At 37.6% G+C, this 26,488-nt stretch overlaps 3 protein-coding genes across 8 annotated transcripts in view; 2 read left to right on the forward strand and 1 right to left on the reverse strand.

Annotated features, from left to right (window-relative positions):
- Positions 1–3,503, forward strand: part of myt1b (myelin transcription factor 1b) — a 39,519-nt gene extending 36,016 nt beyond the window's left edge. For 3 of the 5 annotated variants that reach the window (XM_026199496.1, XM_026199495.1, XM_026199497.1), the window contains 3 exons: positions 80–183; positions 304–447; positions 556–3,503. In XM_026199496.1, coding sequence (XP_026055281.1) covers positions 80–183; positions 304–447; positions 556–699 — 392 coding nt within the window. In that variant the 3' untranslated portion in view covers positions 700–3,503. The remainder of the gene's footprint in view (positions 1–79; positions 184–303; positions 448–555) is intronic. The other 2 variants (XM_026199493.1, XM_026199494.1) reach the window with 1 other exon arrangement.
- Positions 3,504–6,799: 3,296 nt separating this feature from the next.
- On the forward strand, positions 6,800–14,516 carry LOC113041139 (protein-L-isoaspartate O-methyltransferase domain-containing protein 2-like). Its single transcript, XM_026199500.1, has 6 exons — positions 6,800–6,977; positions 8,659–9,017; positions 10,497–10,599; positions 10,685–10,856; positions 11,233–11,356; positions 12,509–14,516. Exons 2-6 carry the CDS (start codon positions 8,711–8,713, stop codon positions 12,991–12,993), a joined length of 1,191 nt encoding a protein of 396 aa, XP_026055285.1. The 5' UTR covers positions 6,800–6,977; positions 8,659–8,710; the 3' UTR covers positions 12,994–14,516.
- Positions 14,517–14,922: 406 nt separating this feature from the next.
- On the reverse strand, positions 14,923–26,142 carry LOC113041138 (kinesin-like protein KIF3B). Of its 2 annotated transcripts, XM_026199499.1 has the most exons (9): positions 25,935–26,142; positions 22,482–23,989; positions 21,133–21,234; positions 20,603–20,725; positions 20,198–20,316; positions 17,327–17,443; positions 17,134–17,239; positions 16,769–16,986; positions 16,570–16,678 (listed from the first exon to the last, which is right to left on the reverse strand). In XM_026199499.1, the coding sequence occupies exons 2-9, from the start codon at positions 23,904–23,906 to the stop codon at positions 16,570–16,572; spliced, it is 2,319 nt and encodes a 772-aa protein (XP_026055284.1). In that variant the 5' UTR covers positions 23,907–23,989; positions 25,935–26,142. The 2 variants fall into 2 exon arrangements, with proteins under 2 accessions (XP_026055283.1, XP_026055284.1); XM_026199498.1 differs by lacking the exon at positions 25,935–26,142 and having other exon boundaries at positions 14,923–16,678; positions 22,482–23,906.
- Between the last annotated feature and the right edge of the window lie 346 nt (positions 26,143–26,488).

Raw genomic sequence — 26,488 nt, forward strand, 5'->3', positions numbered from 1 at the left:
CTACATCTTACATCCAACCTCACTTCTGTAATATTTTGTGAGACACTAAATGTGACAACATTTCTCTTTCTCTTTACAGTGTTAGACAATGACGAAGACATCAAGCAACTCAATAAAGAAATCAGCGAGCTCAATGAATCCAACAATGAGATGGAGGCAGATATGGTCAACCTTCAAACACAGGTTATCCACACAATCTAAAAGAAGAGAGACTAAAAAGACCACATAAAAAGCAACATCATAGTACAATGGGGTTTTTTTTGGAATAGGAAGTTTAAATAATTAAATTCTTTGCTTATTTAGATTACATCCATGGAAAAGAACCTGAAAAACATCGAACAGGAGAATAAGGTGATTGAAGAACAGAATGAGGCATTGTTTATGGAGCTGTCTGGACTCAGTCAAGCTCTTATACGGAGTTTGGCCAACATCCGTCTGCCTCACATGGTAAGTTACACAAACTCCTACACAGCAGCTTCCATAATTTTCCTCTCCTACATGAATTAGACACACCTTTTTTAAATCCACCTTTCCCATTTCCGTTTACCTTTGCAGCAGGAGCCAATCACAGAGCAGAATTTTGAGAGCTACGTGAGCACCCTGACCGACATGTACACCAATAAGGACTGCTACCAAAACCCAGAGAACAAGGCCCTTCTGGAGACCATCAACAAGGCAGTGAAAGGCATTAAGGTCTGACTAAGCCAAAAGACGAGGATGAGAAGCAGAAGCGTGGAATAGAAATAGAAACGTGGAGCCATTGAGAAGAGCATACAAATGACACACAAAAAGGGCATTCAGGTTTTTTGAACAACAATCTAAACCTTCATCCCAGGGAGCATTCTGTGAGTTCAAAAAGAGGTATATAATATATAATACTGTGAGGACCAAAATCCACAAAAGCTGCTGGATTGGAAGGCGAAGACGGAACCAAATCCTTTATTTACGGAGGAAAGGAGAGACACAAGCATAGTTTTCTTTACAGTTTTAGTTGTTTTACATTCAAACAGTGGGAAGTTTGGGAAGAAGAGGAAGCTGGGAATAGAACATCCAGAAGATGTGCAGCCCTGGCTTTAGGCGAAAGAGAGTCTTTTACTCATTTGTGAGGACGCTGCTCCTCTGAAAACAACAAAAGTGACGCTCCAAATACAAGTGATCCCTACGTGAGCCCCAGCAGAACAGACATATGTAGTGTTTGCTCCTCTTTCCTTCTTTTCCAGAAGAAAACCGAAGCGTTTTTGGGTCGTGGTGAAATGAGAGAATGGTGTATTAGCATACAAAGTGAGTGAAATGCGTGTGCAACCTTATCAGTGCCATGCGGTTGACTCTGTAAATTTCACCTGTTGAAACACTACTTTATCTTGGCAGCCATTTTTTTTGTTTATTGGTTTGTTTTGTTTTAGAGCTACAGGCAGGAGCATTAGCTTGCTTTCATTTATTTGTAGTACTTACACTGTAGGAATATATACCCAGCATAGTCTAATCTCGTACATATGAACAATGAGTTGCACTTCATTTCAGTCCATTCAACATCAGACAAGATGTTGGATTGTCACTGAACTATATAAATTATACAAAACTTGTCCAGACACTGCTGTAATTTATTAATATTTTGTTATAATTAAATTTTAACTGTATTATTTATTTGAATTCACCTATTTAAATATCCACAGCCCTTCTGTTTATAAAAGGTCATGAAAATGTGACAAGAAACTTGCCACATCAATATTTGGAAAGAGAAAAAGAAATGTACAACTGATTTTTATATCTTCATTTCATTTGACAGTAGAGTTTTTAAACATTTTTTAAGTGCAAATATTTTTAACCAACGTTTTGATAATTTTGTACATTTTCTTTCTCTTTCTCTCTACCTGTATATCTATTTCTATTTGCATTTGTTTTCCCGAGTTTCCAACACAGCTGAAGGAGAAGTATCATCTCTATTTATTATTTATTTAATATTTATGATGAAATTATGAACTGTGATACGGTTGTAATGTATATTTATTTTGTAACGTCTCGGTGTGTTTGTGAAGTCATAGTAGCTTGAAGAAACTTTGGCGATATAAAAAAAATAAAATAAAGACAAAAAACATGTTTTGGACTACAGAATAAAACATGATGATTATCAAGGTTTTCCTTATACCAGCATTACTTCCTATAGGAATGTAAAGAGGGGAAAAAAGCAATTCCAGTACTGTGGAACCTACAGCTTTGACTCTTACCCTGTCCATTTCGACAGGAGGAAGACGTTCCTCTGGATCCTCTTGTGTTTGTTTTTTCTTTTTTTCCTTTATACCTCCTCAAGCTCTCAGTAGTGGCCAAAAACTGTTTCCCCTGAACAACCCTAATGAATAGCAAATGGATTATTTTTGCTTTCTTGCTAAACTTATCTTTGTCGGACCATGGGAAGCGGCGGTCATTTTTGCGGCGGAGCACAGAAGACGAATACCAACCATCCTGACAGAAACTCTTGAACCACAATGCCCTTACTCGACTAGTATCAGACAAACATATACCCATGTAGCCTTATACTAGATTTTTATTTCTTCGATGCACAAAGTGCCACTGACCTGTGCTTTCGTTACCGACTCCGCCCATTCAGCAACCACACTACCCTCGGGTCATGTGACCGTGGCATAAGTGGGGATTGTTACAGATGCCTTTAGTCCTTTGCCGTGATGGCCATACCTACACAATATATTCATTCTGTATTTAAAAGGAAAAAAAAAGACGACAAAAAAACTATATATATAGTATATAAACATACATATATTTTTACAGTGTAATTGTTAACTCTTTTTCTCTTATGATAGCTAAACAAAAACAATATCTTTCCAAAAGCTGTGAGTACTACTACTGATAGAAGACTAAATAATATAAAAAAGACGGACCCAGTTTACTGTGGTTGCAGGATACGATGTGTTTTATGATATGTAAACATCCGTTTCTAAAGCGAAGAATACGAGGATGTTTGTAGAGTTTCCTATTTTCTGGTCCAAACTCGCTGGGCCTCTGTATGTAAGTCAGCTGCATTAATGGGACAGTGGTTAACAGATTAGTCTTAGGCTATAATCGTTTAGACGCATTGTACTGTGCTGAAAGTTCTCCTCGGTGGATCTGTCTTTAATATTGTATGGTGTTGTGCAGTTCTGGTGGGACACGCCACACTTAGATACGCGTGTAAAATGCCAATCATCGCAATGACATCTGTATGACTCATAATAGCAAGTTGTGAAATGAACATTGTGCCTCTATTCAGCCGGTCGTTTTGTTAAGTAGTACACAGCGCTCATGTTGTTCATTTGCTATCAAGGCAGCAATATTGTGATGGACCGAACATGTGTGCACTTTTCAGAAATCTTGAATGCCAACTAATGACCTTTCAACCAAAAGGTTTTTCTTTATGTGCACTCGGGTGTGTGGGTGTATGTTAGTGGGTTATTTTTCATTTGAAAAAAAGGTACAAATGGCTAACAGACAACGGTTGATTGCACCAACAGGACTGGGATCGAATATCGCAAATGTCTTTGACTTGTTTGGTGTTGTTTAATGTGAACCTGTATCCTGTCTGAAATGTCAAATGCCCTTTGACCGACATGTTTTTGCCTTGTCGCCACTACAGAAAAGTCCAAAATGCGGATGTGCAGTAGCAGATCTGTAAGCTTTCTGCAAAAAGCCCTTCGTTAAAACAAAAAAGAAAAGGAAAAAGATGTGGTTTGAGTTCTGTGATTGTCATTGGCGTGTCCTCGCGCACGGAGAAAACGAAGGAGACGCTAGTTGCATAAATCTTTGTCCATTTCCACAGAATGTCAGATCGGCCTCATTCGCCTCGTTCTGTGTAACCTTTCCGCAGGAAAGATGTGTGCGTTGCATTTCAATACCACAGCATTTCCTTCTCTTTAAGAGCAATCTGAAGACGTTGTCTACCCCTAACGTCAGAGTTTTCATTAGCGTTCTTCCTTCTATTAAATTGCGTAGAGGGAAAACTCACTATAGATGTCATATCGTCTTATTACGATGGGAGAAACATTTCTATCTGCTTATTACTACTGACGTGAGATAGCCTAAAGCATGTGTGAATTATTCTTCCTCGATGCATGCTTCTTAAACGCCTGCTGTCGGTGATGATGAGCAGCTACGAATGTTGCGCGGCGAGGTCGAGTGTGTTGAATCTGTCTAATAATGTAGCATGTTCTCTGAAGCAGTGTAGCATCTGCAAATGCAAGTTTAGGCATATGTAAACCCCTCCCCATGGAATCAAATAAGGCTCGATTTAGCACCTTGTACTTGAAAGTCTGGCCTTTCGGAGACTTGTGCCAACTGTAGGTCAATTAAAACGGTTCCTCTGTCATTTCATGAGAAACGATAACAGCTAAAAAGTCAGAAGGCACTGTTTGTCCCATTAAGCTGATAGAACCAAAACGGCCCTCATTCTGTAGGTACTGTAGCGTACAGCTCTGTGGTTTTCTCATGTGTGCCTTTTCTCGCTTCTGTCCGCTGCAGGAAAGGGTGTGTTTACATTTAAGGATGGGTTCAAATCCCACTCAGGATGCCAACTTTTTCTCCTTTTTTTCTTTCCTTCCTTGTTTTGAGGGGGGAGAGGTAATAGGAATTCAGCAAAGTGGTGAACATCAAGAACGGATCGCATTGAAATCGATATTCAGCTTGTTGTCCGATATGAAATATTTCACAAAACGTAACACTATTCTTCCCAAAACTGTGATTCTGATTCAGGTATGAAATTGTGTGGTGGGTCATTTCATCGAGTCTGAAATAATCATGGAACGTATCACAGCTGAAGCATTTATGCACCGGGCATTATTCTGACAACAATGGGATTCTGTACATTTGTAATAAAGGACAGTGTTGTTGTATTAAAGAATATTTCCAAGTAAATGCGAGAAACAAAAAAAAAAACTTGTATTTTAACCCACGGCCAGGGCTTGTCCTCTAGTGTCCTTTTTACAGAGATCAGCTATTTTTACTGGTGATTTTGTAGCCACAAAATTATTCTCCTTTAGAAAATGACAAAAAAAAAAAGAAATGGTACTTCCAAGAAGATTAATAATAATAATAAGCACTTTCACAGTGATAGACTACATGTTTTAGTCACTTTTGTAGCAGTGGTAGTTTCCTTACCGAGGTTTTGTTTCTGTAAAGCAGGACAAGCTATGGCTGTGCGTGATTCGAGCTAACTTTGGAAATGAAGTGTGTAGCTGGTTTTGGATTGTGACCGTGTTTGTGTATCCTTGTACCTGTGCTCATTGATATCAGTGTTAAAAGAGAACAATAATGTCTGTTTTGTGGAGGTATCGCTCATTTCAGTGTTATATATGGAAAACATAAAATAAAAAGTCAATAATGTGATCTTTCTGAGTATACACTTCCTACATTATCCGCGTGCTGTGTTTGTTTTTTGCTTGTTAATGTCAGAAGTTCAGATACAAACGCAACTTTTTTTGTTCCACATTTTTAGTCACTGCATCCGTCTTGGTTCATGATTTGATAAATGAACTTCAGAAAATAATAAGTACATCCCAATTGACTAGTATTTTATATATTTCATCTTTGTCAGCATCATGTTGATGATGGACAGTCTGTTTGGCTTATAAATTAGTCTTTTTATGGACTGACAACAAACAAATGGAAGTGAGTCACCTTTTGTAAATCTAAGCTTTTAAGATCCTGACCTCTGCTGGAGACAAAGAAACACTACCACACTCAAAACAATACTATCTCAGCATAAGAAAGATGCATATGAAACTACAGCGGTGTCTAATAACGAACCTGTTTTAGAAGTGGGATGAAATGATATCCGCATTGCTAATCATAATACGTTAGCCTACCTTACAGATATATTTGGGTTACTGCATTTAGATAAATCAGGTTGAATCTACAGGTTATAAAAAAGTCTGGAAGCCTCAATTATTTGCGCCAAATGATTTCATTTAACCATTATTATTCATAACAAGAAGGAGAAAGATATAAAAATAACCGTCGTTTGAGTGCACAGACATGAATGTGTGTGAGGGATTTTAATCTTGTAGCCATGTGAGTTAATCACGTAACGTTAGCTGGTGTTTCGTTCGTGGATGTAGTTGAATAAGACTTTTTAGTAAACGAAACGTTACTGTTTCGTGCAGTGGTCGCATTTTATTCGCTGTTGTGTCCTACCTTCGACAGAGAGCGACATATGAGAAGCAGTAGTCAGGTCGACGAGTCTGTGTTTGGTCTGGAGTCTGACTCTGAACAAGATTCGGAGCGGCACTGAACGAGTCATCTTTGGATCTGTTGACCGACTGAACGAGTCTTTGTTGTCTTGTTGGATAAAATGGAGAAATAAATTGTACAGTATATATTCTACTATCAAAAAACGCGTAAAATACTTTTCCTAAGTTTTAATAAAGACTCTTGGAACGAATGACAGAATTGAATGAATCTTTTAACGAATCGATTGAATTAATGATTCATTGACTCACAACACAGAGTCAAAACTCTCTGATTGCCTCAAGCGAAACACTGAACGACTAACGTTACTCAACCACTAATATTGTTTCTCCTTTTTTCTTGTATTTGGAAATGTAATGTGTATGTCTGGTATGTGCAAATATTTGTTTATGTGTATGTGGTATGTGTATGTATGTCTGTCTGAGTCTTTAATTTTAAATCGATTTTTTTTTAAAACACGCCAACGCTCGAATATCAATTTAAACAAATAATTTTGGTGAAAATGTAAAAAAAAATCGATTCACCAAGATAAATCGACTCTCCACGAAATGCGGCGACAAGGCATTTGTCGTCTTCGTGCGTGTGACGTCAGTGCGTCAGCTGGTTTATGTTTACATCGCATCATTTTTTTCGCAGTCAAGTTAGACCTTATTGTGCCCGGATCCAAATACACGACAAACGCGTTAATGTAATCGATGGACATTGCTGGTTTGCATGAGACAACCGCTGAGGTCCGAGATCACAGGGTAAGATTTAGATTGCACCGCGGCAATGAGTGTCAGTGTGGCGGAGACTCTTTTGTTTATATCTGTCGGTGGTTGTTAAAGCTTGTTCTCGTGCATAGACAGACTGCAGTTAACTAGTACATGCATAATACGTGACCTACATATGATGGTTACTTGGTTACAACACAATACGCGATTGCTTTGCTACTGTTTTGCTGAATGTGATGATCGGTTCCAAACAGTGCTGTGGTGTCACATGTTACACGGTTGTTTGTTATAAATGGATAACGGATGCCATCACGACCTCAATATTTCATTGTAAGATTACATGACAAAAAGATAGACTTTGTGATATGATGTACATTTTATAACGAGTTCGATTTTAAAGTCTCATTGAAACTTATCAGGCAAGTAAAAGCAGCGACCAGACCACCATTTTGCATTCCTGATAGTTTAGTCTGTGGTGCTTTTGTTTTTACCTAAATTGTCCTAGAAGTCAAATTCAACCTATTTGTAGATTGTTAACATGTCCTGCTATTGTTTTGTTAAAATCTATATTAAATCAAACAATACTGAACAATGCCATTTTATAATTGTTATGCATGTATCTTTTAAAAGCTCATATTTTCCCAGCACATATTTAATTTAAATATTTATTTTACTCAATAGCCCCAGTTGAAACAAATAAACAAACAAAAAAGTATTTATATTTCTGGTCACAATTGTAACTGTATGGAAGAGTCAATAATTACTGAGTTGCTCACTGCTCACAAAAGTTGCAAACAAAGTCATTTTTTTTCCCATCAGGTAGTTGTAGGGAAAGGGTAAGCCTAAGCCATATTTGTTTTTACTGTTGATTTGTTTCATTTATTGTAACAATACTTTGAATAACACATTAATAATAGTAACTTCAGTATTAAATGTAGGGAAAATGCAACAAAAGATGGGGTAAGTCTTAGTTTTTTAATAAAGAAATCAATACTTTTATTCAGCAAGGACATTTCAAATAAATGTTTTTATTATTATTTTTCTATTCATCAAATAATCATGGAATAAGATTTAAAAATCATTGAATAAAATGTTTGAAAAGGTAAAAAACAGCACCAAAAACGTACTCTTTCACATATGCATTAATTTCAATTTGAGCCTAAATTCTGGATTTTTTTTTTTTTTTTAAGTCCATAGACATGTAATGTGTGGGCTACCCATGTGATTTGTCTGCATGGCCAAAATGACCCCAAAAAAATTATATTTAAAAAAAAAAATACGTTTCCAAGAGTTCAAGCTGGGACACAACAGTGTCCCACTTTTTACTTGGCATTGTCTGACCTCTAAAAATAGAGTGTGAGAGAAGTGGAAGCCGAGTGTGATGAGTCTTATTGTCAAGTATGTTAGCATATCAGCTCAGCTCAGATCAGATATCCGACATGCTGGGAGTCATTAAAGATTTAGCTGTCTTCATTATCATTCTCTGTTTCTTCCCACCTGCTAGACAACTTCTGTCTGAGGTTTCATTTACGAATAAATAAAACATGGTTTCATATATATGTATGTGTTGTTCAATTAGGAATTGTTCATGTTTGTTATTTAATATGTCAGATTCTGTGTTTGTTTATACATATAAAGCTCAATAAGAACGTTCTACTATTTTATTGTCAGCTTACTCTGGGTTTGATCTGAGATGCTTTGCTCTTCTCTCCAGACTGTGACAGGCACACCTCGGAACGGTCCTTAGAAGCTCTCCTGCTGTCATCATGGGTGGAGCCGTGAGCGCGGGTGAGGATAACGATGAGCTGATCGACAACCTGAAGGAGGCCCATTACATCCGCTCAGATCTGGTGGAGAGGGCCTTCAGAGCCATTGACAGAGCTGACTATTATCTGGAGGAGTACCGTGACAATGCGTATAAAGACCTGGCCTGGAGGCATGGAAACCTCCATCTGTCTGCTCCGTGTATCTACTCGGAGGTGATGGAGGCCTTGGACCTGCAGCCAGGGCTGTCCTTTCTCAATCTGGGCAGTGGGACAGGTTATCTCAGCACCATGGTGGGCCTTATACTGGGTGAGTCTACTTGCACTACAACAAAAAAAATTGGTATTTTTGTCTTGTTTTTAAGTAAAAATATTGAAAAATCTTTAAAAGGATAAATAGAGTTGAGAAGCGAATTTGTGTATTATAGGGCCCTATGATTTCCGCAATGCAGAAAATGTGGACGGAATCAAGTAATCCAGTCGCGGTGGTTTCAGTGTCTGCCGTCTTACTAATTGAGCACGTTAACACATGAACAACATCTCCTGAACTACACACGGAGAGTCACTTCATGAGCATTTGACCATTTGATTGTCACATACACAGAACTGTAAAGGTATTCACAGGAACCCGTCAAAATAAAAGTCTGGTTTAATTTAAAGCAAGTATTTGCAAGAAATGCTCAGCAGAATACACATAGCGTACTACTAAAACTACTACTACAAAAAAAAAAAAAAAAAAAAACCTTCCATGTTTTATTCTTAATAGTAAATCCCCTTTGTTTCCCTAAAAATTAAGTTTGCTTAATTTTCTATAAATTAAATCAATGTTTTATGCCTTCATTTGATAACCAGAAAAATGTAAATACACAAAAGGGGAAAAATTATTTCATAAGGCTATTTAAAAAAAAAAAAAAGAATAAATTAAGTTGTTTTTATGCACATGCTAAAGCACAGAATTAGGTAACAATAAAACATATGGTAAAGAAAAAATAAAAAATTTCATAGGGCCCCTTAAAATTTAAACAGAAAAAAATGGAATCCAGAAAAATTTAAAAAAGAAAAAACAGAACTTGGGGGAAAAAAGTATGATTTTTAAAAAATGGTTTTGAATGAAGGCTCACAATTAATCATGGAATACATTAAAAACAGTTAAATGAGAAAAGTTATTACAATTTTAAATTTATTTAAATGTAATCAGAGTTCAGAGTCACACAGTCCTTCAGAAACTGTTCTAATATATTGATTTGATGCTTAAGAAACATTTATTGTTATTATCATTGTTTAAAACAGCATGTGCTACATTTTTTCAGGGTTATTTGATTAATAGAATGTTCCAAAGAACAGTAATTATTGGAGGGTTTTTTTGTGTGTGTGTTTATTTATTCATTTAGCATATGCTTTTATCCAAAGCAACTTACAAATGAGGACAATGGAAGCAATCAGAATCAACAAAAGAGCAATGATATTCTAGTGCTATTACAAGTGTGAATGCCTGCACTGACACTTTTATCACATTTGCTATGCCCTTGTGGCCGGAAAATAATAATTTCTTTAAAAACTGACTTACCCTTATTTTTATTTTTTTATTTTTTAGTTGATCTTGAATTTATATATTTCTTAACAAATTCAGATTTTTTTGTTTTCTTTGGTTATCCTTTTATTTTAGTTTTACTCACTTTAGTTTTACTTTTTCGTTTGTTTGTTTGTTTTTTACCTAAAAGTAGTTCAGATAGTTTACCAAAAAATACATATTTAATATTAAAATACATATCTGTCATTCTGTCTCCAGGTCCGTTTGGTGTGAATCACGGCGTGGAACTGCATGCGGATGTGGTTGATTATGCATATGAGAGACTTGACCACTTTATCAAAACCAGCGACAGCTTTGACAAGTGAGCCATTTCCTGTGATCTAGCTTTACATATGCCTTTAATTTTCAATTTTTTTGAATGACTTGATTTTGTTTAATGGCTGAAGGTTTGAGCTCTGTGAGCCGACGTTTGTGGCGGGGAACTGTCTGGAGATCCCTCCGGAGAGCCGACAGTATGACAGGGTGTACTGTGGAGCAGGAGTTCAGAAAGAGTACGAGAACTACATGAAGAACCTGCTAAAGGTTGGCGGGATCTTAGTCCTCCCCCTGGAGGAGAAGGTGGGTACATGTTTACTCATCAAGTTCATGTGCTCTTATTGCACAGCAGGTTTTAAAGAGAGACTTTAAAGTGGTTTGATGAATTTAGTTGTCTTTCTTGTGTTGACATTTCCTGACACAGAGAATGGCTTTAGGCTCACTTTATTTGAAAAGACCATGTGTGCAAGATGAGCTTTTAATATTTTTGACGAATACTGCATTTGGCAAAAACAAATACTTTGATTTCGTGGTGTCCTAAAGTCAATTTTTTTTTTTTTTTTTAATGTCTTTGCTATTTTACTCACACTAAATCAATGTTCACAGTACACACAAGTGTAATTAGTATTCACATGGGATGATGTGTAATTAGTGTAATTAAGTAGAAACTCTTTTGCAGTTGACCAAGATCACCCGCACAGGTCAGAGCTCCTGGGAGAACAAGAAAATCATCGCTGTGACCTTTGCCCCGCTCGTCCAGCCCAAACAGAATGTCAATGGCAGACCTAGGAGTGTTCCTCTACGTGAGTCCAGTACAAGCAAGGACACTAATTGCAAATGATTTTTTACACCAAAACTATTTACACCAAGGCCAACGAGTTTTTGTATATCCAAATTAAAGCAAATCTCTGATCATTTACATGCTGTCATACAAAATACAACCCATAACTACAGTGTAAAGGGTCATTTACACCTATACCTACAACAATAGGGTTTAAATAACCATGCTAAGAGAATAGTGAAGTCCAGACCACAACTGTAATATTAACAGCACATGGATACGGTATTGTTGGAATCAATTTCATAATTTTTCTCCAGCTGATGAATGATAAAAAACATTGAAAGCCAATCAGAATTCAACTTTTAAGAGTTCCAGCATTTAAAGCAGTCGACAACAAAACCACAGTTGACGTTTATAATAAATATACTGTCATTATCTGTTGGTGTGGACGCCTATATAGTTAACGTTGATGTAAACAGGCCCTATTTGAAAATTTCTGATTTTTTTTTCTTTTTTTTTCTCAAAATATTTTTCCCCTTGTGAATCTTTTATATTTTTACACTAGAGCTTATCCCGTTCTGGAAAAAAAGGATATTACTTTTGTGAAAAACAGAGTGATTGCATTACAAAATTACCTATATATATTATTATTTACAATATTATTATTATTTACAATTTTTTACAAAAGGAGCCCCAACTAAGTATTGAGTGCTGTACATGCTCATACTTTTCATGTTCATACTTTTTAGTTGGACAAGATTTCTAAAAATCCTTTCCTTGTATTGGTCTTAAGTAATATTCAAATTGTCTGAGATACTGAATTTTGAATTTTCCTTAGTTGTCAGTTATGATCATCAAAATTAAAAGAAATGTGTGTAATGAATGAATATAATATAAAAGTTTCACTTTTTTAATGGAATTAATGAAAGAAATCAACTTTTTGATGATATTCTAATTATATGACAAGCACGTGTGTGTGTGTGTGTGTGTGTGTGTGTGTCTCTATATATATATATATATATATATATATATATATATATATATATATATATATATATATATATATATATATATTCAATTATAAATCCTGCATTATTCAACTTCAAAAAAAAAAAGAAACTGTGCATTGACAAAAATAATATCTCTGCTTTCCTCCTCGTTTTCTACTTTGCAGCCATTTTTGAGGTACGGACATTGCAGGACCTGTGCCGGATTGCTATTCGCCACACTCTGCGGCAGCCCATAGCTATGGGGGAAGGACACACAAAGAGACGGGTGTCTTTCCCAGGGGCCCGCGCCATGCACCGCTACGGGCCCCGCTTCGAACGCCGCCGCTTCTGCCGCCGTTTCTACCGCCAGTGCGTCAACTCCGTGGTTCTCCACGACTCCATGATTCCCACAGCCATGGACGACTGCAACTACCCCGGAGGAGTGGAAGAGGAAGACGAGGAAGTGGAGGAGGAAGACGAAAGGGGTTGTCGCCGAGTGGGAGGAGACCTGCCCGAGGAGGACGAGGAAGGATGTGGCACCGAAGAGGAGAAAAGCAGAAGCGGCTGCGCTCGTACAGAGCCTCCCGTTAATATTCTGAGGGAGAAGATTCTAAGACTCCCGCTACCTGAACCCCTGAAGATGTATCTGCTGTATTACAGGGAGAAATGAGACGTGGCGAGGGATAATACGTGCAGTGTAGCATGTGAAGAAAAGCCTTTCTCTTCTTTCTCCTCCTCTCAACTGGATTGGCATGACAATTAAGTCCTCAGTTAATGACATCATGATATCCATATCCCTTTGAGAAGCAAAGCTCCTTGATTGGGGATGTACCGAGATGGAACAGAAGGATTGAGCCCATTTCCCGAATAATCAACGCCGCCTGAGCTCATGCATCTCTTTTTGAATTCAGTTTTCCCCTCGATTGAGATGATCAAAGTGTACGATACGATACGATACATTGTCCCTGTGGGAAATTCTTGTTGCTGTGAGCTCTTTTAGAGTAGCATCACTTTGGGAAGTGGCATAGTTTGACTCTTTTAAAGCTTTAAGGTGCGGTCACATTTTCCCTAGCTTGGTGAAATTCAGTCATTTCAAAAGGATTTTGCGCGACTTGGAGTTTCGCGCAAGGATGGAAAAGTTCCTCGCGAAGATTTGGCTCAAGCGAATTCCCCACAACCAAAAGTGAGCTGCTTGGTTTGAAGTGACTTCTTTGTAAGCGGTGCTTCATGTGAGAAAAGTTTCTCGTGCAGATTTCATGTCAAAGCTGGTTACGCGAGTTTGCCATGTTCACTTAAAAAAATGCTTTGTTTGAAAGCGACTTCTGTTCTGACAATGGACTGTCTTTGCAAAATTTTGCTAATTGGTAACCTTTACACAAGACCCCAAAGTTGGCCCTCCACTGTTGAACTCTTTACCTTGCCTCTACTGTGTCCTCCAAAATAATGAATAACGTCTGCATGTGTACTGCCGTAGCGCAGCCACATTTTGTCTATATTGGATAATAATATTGTCAATATTATCATGTAAATTTGATAACCATTGCTGGTAGCATTGTAACTTTATTCCACGCTCGTATGAAGGCAGAAATTGTTTTTGCACCCGTCATTGTGTCATATTGCAAGCTTTACAAATAATATTGTAAAAGTTGTGAGAAAATAATGAGAAACATTTTTAGTAAAATTCTGTTTATTGGTAATCCACAAAAATTCAAGGTGTATGAAGCACTTGGGTATTTCTTACGAATTCCAATCGTTGTGCTCAGATTCTTTGCCCCTGCTCAGGAATACTTTAGAAAAACGTATACTTTTTAACTCCTTCATAGAATAAAAAGACCAAAGTGTTAGGACCGTTCTATTTTTTGACCAAAAATGTTGAAAATGATCAGTTTTTTTTTTAGATCCCAGTGGTGGTAAAACGACCTCTGTACAGGAAAACTATTCTGAGCATACAATGGTTGGATCTGGTAATTCTATGATCCCAGGTTCGATTTCTACATTTCCTCAGTTCAGGAGCATTGTTCTTTAGTTCTCCTTGATGAGACCAATGCTTCGGAGGCCCATAAAATTCAGGATATTATTACAAAAAACTCTTTACTCATCTGACGTACATGCATATCTACCAGGTTTTGCTTGAAATGATTGTGTGTTTGTAGGTGACAGAATCTTTAATAAAGTTTAAGTTTGCACACTGGACAGCACATGACTTCTTTTTCTGTTCACTCAATGTGTATTGTGAATTTGCAGTGTGTAACTGAAATTCCAAAACTTAAGTGTTTTATCAAGTGGAAATAATACTTCATTTGAACACCGGCATTTACAGTAAATTGAGAATCCAGAATCAGGACGTTTACCTAAGGGGCACCGCTGTGGTTTCCAGGCTCCCTGAACATCATATTCACTCATCAAAAAAATACTATGATTTATCGCAACCAGAATTGGAAGCTAATGCTTCAGAATACAAGACCATTATGCTACCATAACATGGAACAGGACAAGGTTCAGGTGACACGTTATTTGTATTCATATCCATTCATATTGTGAAATGGGTGGAATAAAAATCCAAGCAGAATAAATGGGTGAAAAAACAGCTCTTACTCGATTCAAATAGATAATAATAATAATCCTTTAATTAAAACATGGTTAACACATTGAGGACATTTGCATTCTAAACAAATACAAATTCAAAAACATTTTCGTACAAAACAGAATCCGTGTGAACATTAAAATGATTTTCTCAGCGTGGTTATTAGCACTGAACTCATGCATCACATGGAAGAAGGTGAAAGTGGAATATTAGACTGCAGACATACAATTCTATTTTGCCTATAATGTTTTAGATGTTCTTATGTCATGCTATAACCTCAAAAATAACGTAACAGCAACCAATGACTTATGCATTAATACAGCCAGGAGTGGCAGCATTAATATTGATTAGATAATGCATATTTACTGATTTCAATGACCAGCATCAGGATTTGCAGTACACTTTCTGACAATCCGAAGGGTGTACGATTACTAAATGACGACGTATTCCGCTCTAAACAAAAGAATGCGGTGAATCACGTGAAAATGATACTTAAATCTCATATGCAAAAATAAATTTGTACACAACTTTAAATAACACATATTCAAAAATAAACCATATAAATCTAAGCAAAGAAAATACGACTGTTAAAAAGTATCTACAATTGCGTGAATATAAAACTTACTAGTACGGTAATAACTTAGCCTTTTAATTATTATTTTGGATTTTAATACAACTGCAATAATAATGCAGATTTATTTACTAACGTGTCTCTATATACATAAACCCTATGCTATGACAGAAGGGGTAGAAGAACCCTACAGTAGCAGCAGGCAATGGTATTACCCTCACTAGTTCAAGGTTTGACAGTTCAACAGAAATAAGACTTACTCATGTCAAACTATTGTTTACAGATCCCCGTGAACATTAAAAACAAGTCTGCCCAACACAACAGACTTTTGGTGTAATTCAAAGCATTCAGGAACCATCCACAGGGGTTTCGGTGTAGATTACAGGTTCTACTGTCCAGCTATCAGGTCAAGGGACTCTCAGACCAAACTTCTGTATGTAAAGAGAATCTAAGGCACCTTGGAACCCTGATATTTTTAGTGTGTAATGACCTTTAAACCCCCAACTCCTTTCCTTACTGGATGTATACAGTGCTGAGTGCAATGACAACCCGGTCAAGTGTGTGTTTCTGGCCCCTTCCCCCAGCCAAAGCGACTCAGAGAGTCTTCGAGAAAGGCTTAGAGGTTGTTTTGGGTCTTGGCCAATGACGTAATGTGCTTACTCTCTCGTCAAACAACAATACAGTGCTTTTATGGCCCAAACCAGCATAAATCTAATCTCCAGCTACTTTATGTGAGAAATTTGTTAATCCTACAACTTGACACAGACAAAAACATTCCTAAAATTACGTAACTAACACCATCTGCTGTCTAAATGACCTCACACGCACACACAAAACATAAAATTTAGCTTGAGTGCAAACTAAATTTGTGGAACTTTATCTTGGGGTGAGCTTTAAGACTTAAAGATCGTCATATCTAACTTTTTTGTGCTATAAACGAGATGTTGAAGCGATATCTGAAAACAAAATAGTATTAGGACTGATTCAAATAAAACACCAAGATGTTCCACCTTCGTAAATCTGTCTAAAACTGACAACTTGAATGCCAAAGCCGGTCAGTTTATATGAAGCAGTGAAGCTTTTCACTATTTTCACTTTGGCACGAGGCCTCGGGATTGTGGGTAAAGAGGGGACCCTGGGCCTGACAAAGGGCTGTGAGCTGAAGTTGGAGTGCTCACCTTCTTGCCAGTTTTTGGGCGGCTGAAAAAACGAAAAAGTATATTAAGCAAGGATAAACAAAGAAGTGAAAACTAAACAAAAGAGAAGAGGTGGGAAGGGTTGATTTCTCACCCTGACTTTGGTTTCTTGGAAAACCCAGCAGCTGAGGCACTGAGGCCTGGACTGGAGCCCAGGCTGGCACGAAGACCAGAGGCGTCCACCTGGATCTCGTCCTCCTCCCTCAGAGCGTCCTCCAGAGCCGCAGCCACTTTAGGCGCGATCATCGGCCCTTCGTAGTCTTTTGTGGTCCGTGTGGGTAGGTCCAACTCCAGGAGCAGGATATTCTCAGACTGGAAGACGGACAGGGAGAATATAAAAAGATGAAGGCAAAATATTCTCCTGAGCTCACATGTGTCACTGTAAAGAGTGAGGGAGTGCTGTAACTGAATCCTTTGTGTGGTGCCATGCGGGGGATTATGGGAACACTGTCAGCATACCTTGTATCTGACATCAGGCTGCATCAACATGGCCATACGGGCGTGCTGACTCAGAGGCCGTCTGTAGCCCACTGCAGAAACAGGCCTTTTCATCATCTGCTGATCACTAAGAAAAAAAGAGGAAGAGGAAGAAGAAACATTATAGTGAAGGATTTTAACTCCAGCTTCAATTTTCCATAATAAGAATTTGTACTTTTGAATACGAGTGATGGGGGTCATTTTCCAAAGGTCATCTTCTTCATCAAAAGTAGCTCTTGCCACAATCTTGTTCTTCTCCTCCATTGGGATGAAGTTCTCTATGATCAGATGTCTGGGGGGTACAACGCAAATGTTAAAGGGTCAATGACGTAAACTTTAAAGATTTGTCAGGCTCTTTTGATTTATTCTAAAGGGATAATTCACCTAAAAATTAAAAGTCTTTATTTTTTTATGAAATCCAAGAGCTTTCTGACCCTCCATAGACTGCAATAGAACTACCACATTCAAAGCCCTGTTAAAGTAGTCCATGTGACATCAGTGATTCAAATGTTTTATGAAGTTACAAGAATACTTTTTGTTTTGCACAAGAAAACAACAATAAAGACTTTATTTAACAATTTATCAGTATTGGTCGCACGTTCAGGAGAGTACCACAACCCATGCTGACACAGAAGATGGTGTTCTGATGTACAATGGGAAAAAGTTGATTCCCTACTGATTTTGTAAATTAGCCCACTTACAAAAAAAATTAAGGGTCTGTCATTTTTTATGGTAGGTTTATTTTAACGTATAGAGACAGAACACCAACCAAAAAATCCAGAAAAAAAAAAAAATATGTAAAGGTTAGAAATTGATTTGCATTTCAGTGAGTGAAATAACCACTGTAGAACACGGATGTGCTATGGCTTGTTAACAAGCAAAGGAAGACACACGCATGCATCATGATATTGTCATGAACACATATCGTAGGACTGTCCCAAAGGAAAATAAATTGTTAAATGAAGTAATTTTTTTTCCTTCGTGCACAAAAAGTATTCTCAAAGCTTCATAACATTACAGTTAAAGCAACGATGTCACATGGATTATTTTAAGTGTGTCTTTACTACCTTTCTGGGCCTTGAACATATCAGTTGGGTTGCTGTCTATGCAGGGTCAGAAAGCTCTCAGATTTCATCAAAAATAAAAGTAACACTTTATTTTGATGGTCCCTTTTGAGCATTCTGTTGACTGTAAGCAACTTTGCACCTACATGTCAACTAACTCTCATTAGAGTATTAATCGACTGTCTGCTTAATATCTGCTAACTCTTTATTGTGATGGTGTCCCAACAGACATTCTATTGACTATAAATAACTGCAAGTACATGTCAACTTATTCTAACCCTAACCCTACCAGTCTACTAATACACTATTAAGTTAATAGATATGCAGGTGCAATGTTACTTATAGTCAACCTAATGTGTCAAAGGGACCATCAAAATAAAGTGAAACCAAAATAACTTAATTTGTGTTCTGAAGATGATCAAAGGTCTTACAGCTTTGAAACGACATGTCAACTGCGCTGTCCAGTTAGCATATGTCTTCACCAACATCTTCAACCTCTCTTTGAGACTAACGTTGATCCCCACATGCTTCAAGCAAACCACCATCATCCCTGTTCCCTGTCTGAATTACTACCAACCTGTAGCACTGGCATCAAACATCTAGTCAAATCCCACATCTGCTCCTCTCTACCGGATACCCTGGACCCATTCGAATTTGCTTACTGCTCAAACAGATCCACTGATGATGCCACTGCAATGGCCATACACTCTGCCCTAGAGCACATGGAGGGAAGAGACACCTATGTGCAGATGCTGTTCGTTGATTACAGCTCTGCATTTAACACCATCATCCCTACCAACTTTTAAGCCAAACTGACAGATCTGGGTCTTAACAGTCACTTATGTACCTGGGTCCTGGACTTCCTGACCGGCAGACCCCAGGTGGTTAGGAATGGCAATCACACATCCTCCTCACTCACACTCAGCCCTGGTGCCCCACAGGGATGTGTACTCAGTCCTCTCTTGTAATCCCTGTTCACTTACGGCTGCTCTAAGCATAGCTACAACATCATCCTCAAATTTGCTGACGATACTACTATCCTAGGACTCATCACTAAAGGCAATGAGACATCCTACAGAGATTAAGTTAATGCACTCACAGCATGGTATGCTGATAGCAATTTCTATCTAAACATCAGCAAGACCAAGGAGATGATTGCGGACTACAGGAAGTCACAGAGAGAGAGTCACATTCTCATTCACATCTATCAGACTCGCTGCTTGAGATAGAATTACATACAAAACATACAAAAAGTACATTTCTAAAAACTTGCAAACTAGCAAATGTCTTCCCATTTACTTTTTTCTTTATCTTGAATCTTGAAAGATATTTGCCATTAACATCTATTCTGCTTACTGGACTCAAAAGCAGCCTGTCAGATAAATCTTCCCTTAATGGACACTGCTCAGTACACTAGAGTCTTAGTGTGTGTGTGTGTGTGTGTGTGTGTGTGTGTGTGTGTGTGTGTGTGTGTGTGTTAAACAGTTAACATCCGTAATACAGTAGTGGTGTGTCTAGATTTCCAAGCAGTCAGACCAACACAACTTAATTAGGTCAGAATGCCTTTAGTGGTAATTTTTTTTAATTCATCCTCCACACTAAACCAAACACTGACCACTGCACCCATATATGACAAAACATGCTGATTTTATAGTGGCAATGTAGAAATAATGGGAACTATCCAATAGCTAGAGGAACACGTATGTGCATCAAATGAAGTGACAACTGATTCAGGATTCACTGGATTCTCTTTCGATTCGAAAGCGATTCGGAGTGATTCAACCTGACTCGATTCAATTAACAGCAATATGAATCAGTACATTTTAAAATGCATTTGTAGCAAGAAATACTGGTGATTCTATGGATTATCAGTGGATATATTGGATCCATCTGTATTTATGAATTAATCACTGATATTGAATATATCATTTAGTTCATTATGTTTTGATCCCTTCTGGTTATGGTTAGAATGATTGGCATACTTAAGTTTGAGTTCTCTGGTCAGCTCATTCTGCGTCTGCTCCAGCTCCTGCCTGTATTTGACATGTTCATCCTGGGCGTCCTGAATCTCCGCCTTCACAGACTGCAGCTTGGAAAAGAGCTACGCAAGGGAAGAGACAGAAACAGACAGCTCATTAAAAAAAATATGAGGCTCTTTACAGGAATAGGTAAAGCATTTGCTCTATAAACTCAAACAAAACTAGGTCAAATTCAGTCATGTGCAGATGATTCTCAACAGGGAGGATGGAGATCTGGCAGGAGAGCTGTCCTACTACTAATGACCCCAGCGAATACAGCTGGACTCTAAAAATACATCTGATCACATGCACACACAGCCTTCCTAAAATCCTTTTTACAGCAGCCTATCTAGACAGACAGACAGATACCTTTTTCAATTTCTTGGTCTTAATGTCAACTTCTTGCTGCAGGGAGCTGTACGTCTCTTTCAGCTCCAATGTCTCTTCGTCATGACACTCCATCTCCTGCTGCATCTCCCTTTCCCGCCTTTTCTGCTCACACACACACACACACACACACACACACACATTATGAATGTTTTCAACATCTCTGCATTTCAGATGCCTAAGTGGTACTGCTCATATAATGTTTAATAATGTCCTAACAGTGAGAAATTGATATACATATTTCTGTCCTATCACTGTCTAGATATAAATGAACTGTTGAACACAATGCCAGGTCACAAAATGAATCAGAATTTATTGTAGATAGGACTGCTGAGTTATAAAAATATAAAAAAAGCTTTAATCAGCACTTTTTTCTCCATTTAGAATCCAGATTCCCAAAATATCCACATAAACTAAAAGGAGGCTCAAATAACACGTCTCCTTTAAACAACCTTGAGGACTGAAACACAGTCCAGCTCAATCTCTCTACAGTGTGTTATTGGAAACTGTACCTGTTCGGCTATCTCCTGTCTCTTCAGCTCCAGAATCCTCTGCTGTTCATTGGTGTGGTCCACAATGTTCTTTCCTCCCACCAGCAGCTTGCTCTCCATGGCCTGAAAGTGAAAAACTGCTTATCAGATAAGTCAAATGCATTCATTTATCCTGAAAACACAAGGGATGGATTGCTAAGGATATTTGTTTCTGAAACTGATTTCTAATCTTCAATATATTTCATTAAATCTGAGAGTTCGCAGTGTAAATCAAACATGAGGAGAGAAAACAGATTTCTCTGTTGTGCTGCAAAAACAACATACAGTGCAATCAGTGTAGTCCAAATATATATATATATAATTATTATTATTTAAACACAAAACAAAAAAAGTACTTTTTTTTTTCTCCACAGTATATTTGCAACAATTTCACTATATTTGTTTTACCAGTTGTTTACTACCATTAAAACAGGTAATCCTGTTTACAAACTGATACTTTTATTAGAAAACTGACACTAAGATTTTTAATGTTACAACAAAAACTCTATTTAAAACAAATATATGCATGTAATAATAAGCATGTTCTTTAACACCAAATCAACATATAAGAATGATTTCTGAAGGATCATGCGACACTAAAGATTGGAGTAATGATGCTGAAAATTCAGCTTTGACACCACAGGAATAAATACTTTTTTAAATAATATATTAAAATAGAAATGTTATTTTAATTTGCAATAATGTTTCTAGGGCTGAGACAATAAATTGATGCAGAATTGATTTGTGGATTGGTTCTTAGATTTTCAGAAAGCACCGCGATTCCTCTGGAATCATCTCTGAGCTTAGATTTTAACAGCAGATGGCGCTCTAATCTAGTTTTTATCCGCACACTCAAATGCTCATGAAGAAGAGGGCTAAAGAGTGCTAATGCATTCGGCATATCATGTAATTTCACCTCAGTTTAGGATGCTTTATTGCGCGACATTAATGTAAAGACAGCCCACTGTGAACACCTTTGTAATTCGCTTCAACCTTTTCGATTTTTATGAATTATTATTTTAGGTTCAAGTGTGTGTAGGTATTTGGAAACAAGCAGAGTACGGTTGTTTCTAAAGCATGGAGTGCCATCTGACGTTAAAAATTAAGCTCAGAATCTATTCAAGAAAGAATCGCAATGCATTCGGAAAATCATTTCTCGATTCGCGATGCATTTATTTATTTTCCCAGCCCTAAATGTTTCACAATATTACTTTTTTTTACTGCATTTTATATCTAATAAATACAGACTTGTTGAGCAAAGGAGACTTTTTTTCATAAACATGAAAATTATTTTGATCTCAAACTTTTACCTGAGATGTGCACTTTCTAACCTTAACTTTGGCCGCCAGCATCTCTGACGCCTCCTTCTCTTTGTGAAGATCGTCCATCTTCTTCTCTTTCTCTTTCAGCAGCCGCTGCTTCTCCTCCGCCACCAGGCTGTGGTCCTCCATGATGGCCTTCCTCTCCTTCTCCAGCTTCTCTTGTTGTTCACGCCAATAATCCGTGGCGTTCTTATCCGCATCCATTCCTTCCTCTTCGTCGTCTTCCTCCTCATCATCATCCTCCTCCCCATCTTCTAACTCCTCTCCAGCTTCTCCAACCCTCCTTCTCCTCCTCTTTCTCCTCTTCCTGCCAGACCTTTTCTCCAACTGTTCTTTCAAGCGGGCAATCTCCTCCTGAAACTCACGAAGCAGTGCATCCTTGGGGTCTTCATTGACACGGGGTTTGTTCTTGATGTTTTTGGCGCGATTTGCATAGCGTAGCGTGGTCAGCGTCTCCTCCAAATTGTAGGAAGCAGGTCCGATGTTGGCCACCATAACCGTACGGGCATTTCCGCCCAAGGAATCCTGAAGCAGCCTTGTAAGTTTAGAGTCACGGTACGGGATGTGGGTGCTTCTCCCGTCCACCAGCGCGGAGATGACATTACCCAAAGCTGACAAAGAGAGGTTGATTTTGGTGGCCTCTTTCAAACGCTCGCCCTGAGCACCAGTTTTGGTCTGTCTTTCACTTCCTGCCAGGTCAACAAGGTTGAGTTTCCCAACCCGAATGTGGTTCTCTCCATCAGGACCCAACTCACTGCACTCAACGGTGATGACGAAGATCGCGTGAGAGCGAGAGCTGTGCTCGTTCATGTTAGTCGCGCCAACCGAGCGGTTCTGGTTCCCCACGTTCATTACATGCTCAATCTCACGAACACTTTTAGTGACGAATGAAGAGAGGTCTTTAACGTAGACACCCGTATCCGGCCTCTCTTTGAGCTCCAGACGGCGCGATTGGTCTTTCGATAAAAGGTCCTTGATCTCTTCTTGATAAATCTCTAAGTATGAAGCCCTGACCAAGTACTGCTGGTTCTGAGAGCGAGAGATGTGTGTGAAAATGTGTTCGAAGGAGTTCGGAATGACACCCCTCCTGTCGGGGTCGTTTCGTACCCCTTCCATTGTGAACGTTTTTCCGGTGCCTGTCTGGCCGTATGCAAAGATGGTCCCATTGAAGCCAAACAGTACAGAGTCCACCAATGGCCGGAAAGTCTCATCGTAGAGCTCCATCTGCTTTGAATTCCAGTCATAGACTGAATCGAAGGTGAACACTTTCGGGTGCTCATGGGAGGACGCACCTCGAGAGTTGCGCACGGCCACTTGCCCAAACTTCACATCCACTGAGACCACCCTCTCGAAATTGGCGGCTCGCTCTTTCTCATTCATGGGGCGACAGCGCACCACTACCTTAACGGATTCAGAGCTTTTGCTTTTAGACATTTTGATGGCTCTGGCGTTTCTGCTGGCTTCTCCTAATAAGATTGTAGTTTATTTCACAGTGTTGGTGCTGCCAGCATCACAGCCTGCAAAACATGATGCAACTCAGTGAAATGTCAAAGTCAAGAGAAAAACCAGTGTTATGATGATACCAAACAAACACAGAACATATTTATCTAGGCAAGCAAAACTGTAGTAACCTTTTTCATTAAAACACTGAATAAATACATATTTGGTAAACAATAAAACAGAATAAGGACATTTCTAGCTTACAATAAATATACGAAATCCCATTTTCATGATGAGTACATCATAAAGAGAAAATTTAAATTATTAAAACAATAAAACTTTTTTACAAATTATTTCATAAATATTAAACCAAATCATAATTATGAGACTATGTCACAATTATGAAATAAAAAGTTGAAATTGACAAAAACAAAAATTAAACTGAGAATTTTAAAATAAACTTTTAATCTTATAATACTTTTTTATTTAAGAAATAATTATGACTTAGTATCTCATAATTTTCTCTCTTTATCCAATACCATCATACTGTTGATGATTTTGGTGAATTATTTTTTATTTTTTATTTCATAGCTATGAAACAAAGTCAAAATTATGAGATACTATGTCACATAGATAAAAAGTTTAAATTGACCAAAAGAAAACTATATTTACAAAAAGTTAAAATTAGAGACACCTTTTAAATTACCTTTCTATCTCCTATACCATAAGTATGACTTAGTATCTAATAATTATGTCTCTTTATCTCACACCATCATACTATGAATGATTTTATATTTTTTTTAATTATTTCATAATGAAACATAATTATGAGATACTGTCAAAAATAATTATGAAATAAAAAGCTGAAATTGACACAAAAAAATAGATTTACATTTTTAAAACACTTTTATATCTCATAATTCTCATGACTTAAGCTATAATTATTATTTAGTATCTCATAATTTTGTCTCTTTATCTCATACCATTATACTATTGATGTATTGATGGAATATCAAAACAGTTCAACCTTTTCTTCTTAGGTTAGAAATAATGTCAGTTACCAACTAATGGAAATTTGACAAGTAGTTATTTATACGAGTTGGGTGGAACAGTATATTGCAATATGTTTTACTTTTTTTCCAACTTTCCAACTATTCAAACCAAGTATAGAGCTAAATGAAAGTGATGTGTTTTAATTGGTTGCAAAGTAGGTACAGACATTTAGTTCCTTCTTTTTAATCTTTTTGCTTCATGTTTTATATTTCACCTTTATATTACATTTTGCTCTTGTATTTTAATGTGCTTACTTCTATTTTGTATTTGGTGTATTCTGCTGTTTTTGTATTGGATTCCTTTTTGCTTGTAAAGCACTTTGAACTGCATTAACTAGTTTGGAAGAGTGCTATATAAATAAACATTTGCTTGCTTGCTAGAGACATTTACAAGTACAGACATGTAGAGTCGTTTATGACACTCCTAAATAATCATTTTCATGAGCCAACCTGTACTCAGTATTACATATTAAGTTTGTAGGCATAACGTTACTTACCTAAAGTATCCTTTTATTCCCAGTTTATCATCTTTAAAATACTGATCATAACAATTTACACACAGAGAAATAATCTACTAACTACTAAATTAGCTTTAGCAGCAAAGCTAATATACACACGAGCCCGTCCGAAATCATTTAATCTCAAACATATCTGTTTTAATTGAGTCAATCTCAGGCTCAGCTGTTTTATTATAATATAGCGAGAGATAACGGCGATAAACAGACTACAGACTCAACTGCGAGACAATAATTGTCTGTTCTCCTGAAAATTAATGTGGTTGTTTCATCGGAAATTATGGTATTTTATAGTTTGATACTATAATATTGCTCATTTTAGCTTGTCAAGACATATAAAGGTATCTATGAGGATGGAGCTCCTCAGAGACTCAAACAAGCGGCCTGGCAACGGCAAACAAACCGTGTCATAGATAGAGCACACACTGTAGAAATACACACATAATGTAACTCACCTCTCCCCTCACGAACAACTGAACCTGTAAATTACGCCGAAGATCACCGTCGCCTTCATATCAGTCAGAGGCACATAGCTCTCAAATCTCTAAGCGCTGAAGTATATGAAATCACCGTGTCTCTCGTCACGAGCTCCGTCAGCCATGATTGTCCCAGAGAGGAGAGAGAGGAGAGAGAGGCGAGCTGTGCTGTGATCCCCCTGCAGGCCGGGATGGATCTGCTCCTGGGGCTGGATCGAGCCAGACTCGAGGTGCACATTCCCAAGCCATTTCAAATGGACCCTATAGATTTGTATGTAGTTTGTATGTTTTGTTTTTAAAGCGATGGAATAACAACAAAGTACCACTAATAAAATTATGTAATGACTTAGGGTTTAAATAAGCAACAACAACAACAAAAAAACATTTTCAAAATGACAAATAGATATTTAAAACTCAGTTGTTTTCCATACAAAAAAATAATAAATATTGTATTTTATTCATTATTTATATTAATTTATTTTTTTGAAGAAATTAATACTTTTACTTAGCAGTGATGCTTCAAATTTACTGAA

Source organism: Carassius auratus, chromosome 23, assembly GCF_003368295.1.
Source record: "Carassius auratus strain Wakin chromosome 23, ASM336829v1, whole genome shotgun sequence".
Taxonomy (NCBI): Eukaryota; Metazoa; Chordata; class Actinopteri; order Cypriniformes; family Cyprinidae; genus Carassius; species Carassius auratus.

What these genes read in the sequence shown, in the direction of transcription:
- LOC113041139 (XM_026199500.1), top strand. Translation starts at nt 8,711, where the DNA reads ATGGGTGGAGCCGTGAGCGCGGGTGAGGATAACGATGAGCTGATCGAC. An exon ending in CATGGTGGGCCTTATACTGG is followed by an intron (nt 9,018 to 10,496) that starts GTGAGTCTACTT and finishes TTCTGTCTCCAG; the next exon opens with GTCCGTTTGGTGTGAATCAC. An exon ending in ACCTAGGAGTGTTCCTCTAC is followed by an intron (nt 11,357 to 12,508) that starts GTGAGTCCAGTA and finishes TCTACTTTGCAG; the next exon opens with CCATTTTTGAGGTACGGACA.
- LOC113041138 (XM_026199498.1), bottom strand. Translation starts at nt 23,906, where the DNA reads ATGTCTAAAAGCAAAAGCTCTGAATCCGTTAAGGTAGTGGTGCGCTGT. An exon ending in ACCAGAGAACTCAAACTTAA is followed by an intron (nt 17,444 to 20,197) that starts GTATGCCAATCA and finishes TGTACCCCCCAG; the next exon opens with ACATCTGATCATAGAGAACT. An exon ending in CCCATCACTCGTATTCAAAA is followed by an intron (nt 17,240 to 17,326) that starts GTACAAATTCTT and finishes TTTTTTTCTTAG; the next exon opens with TGATCAGCAGATGATGAAAA.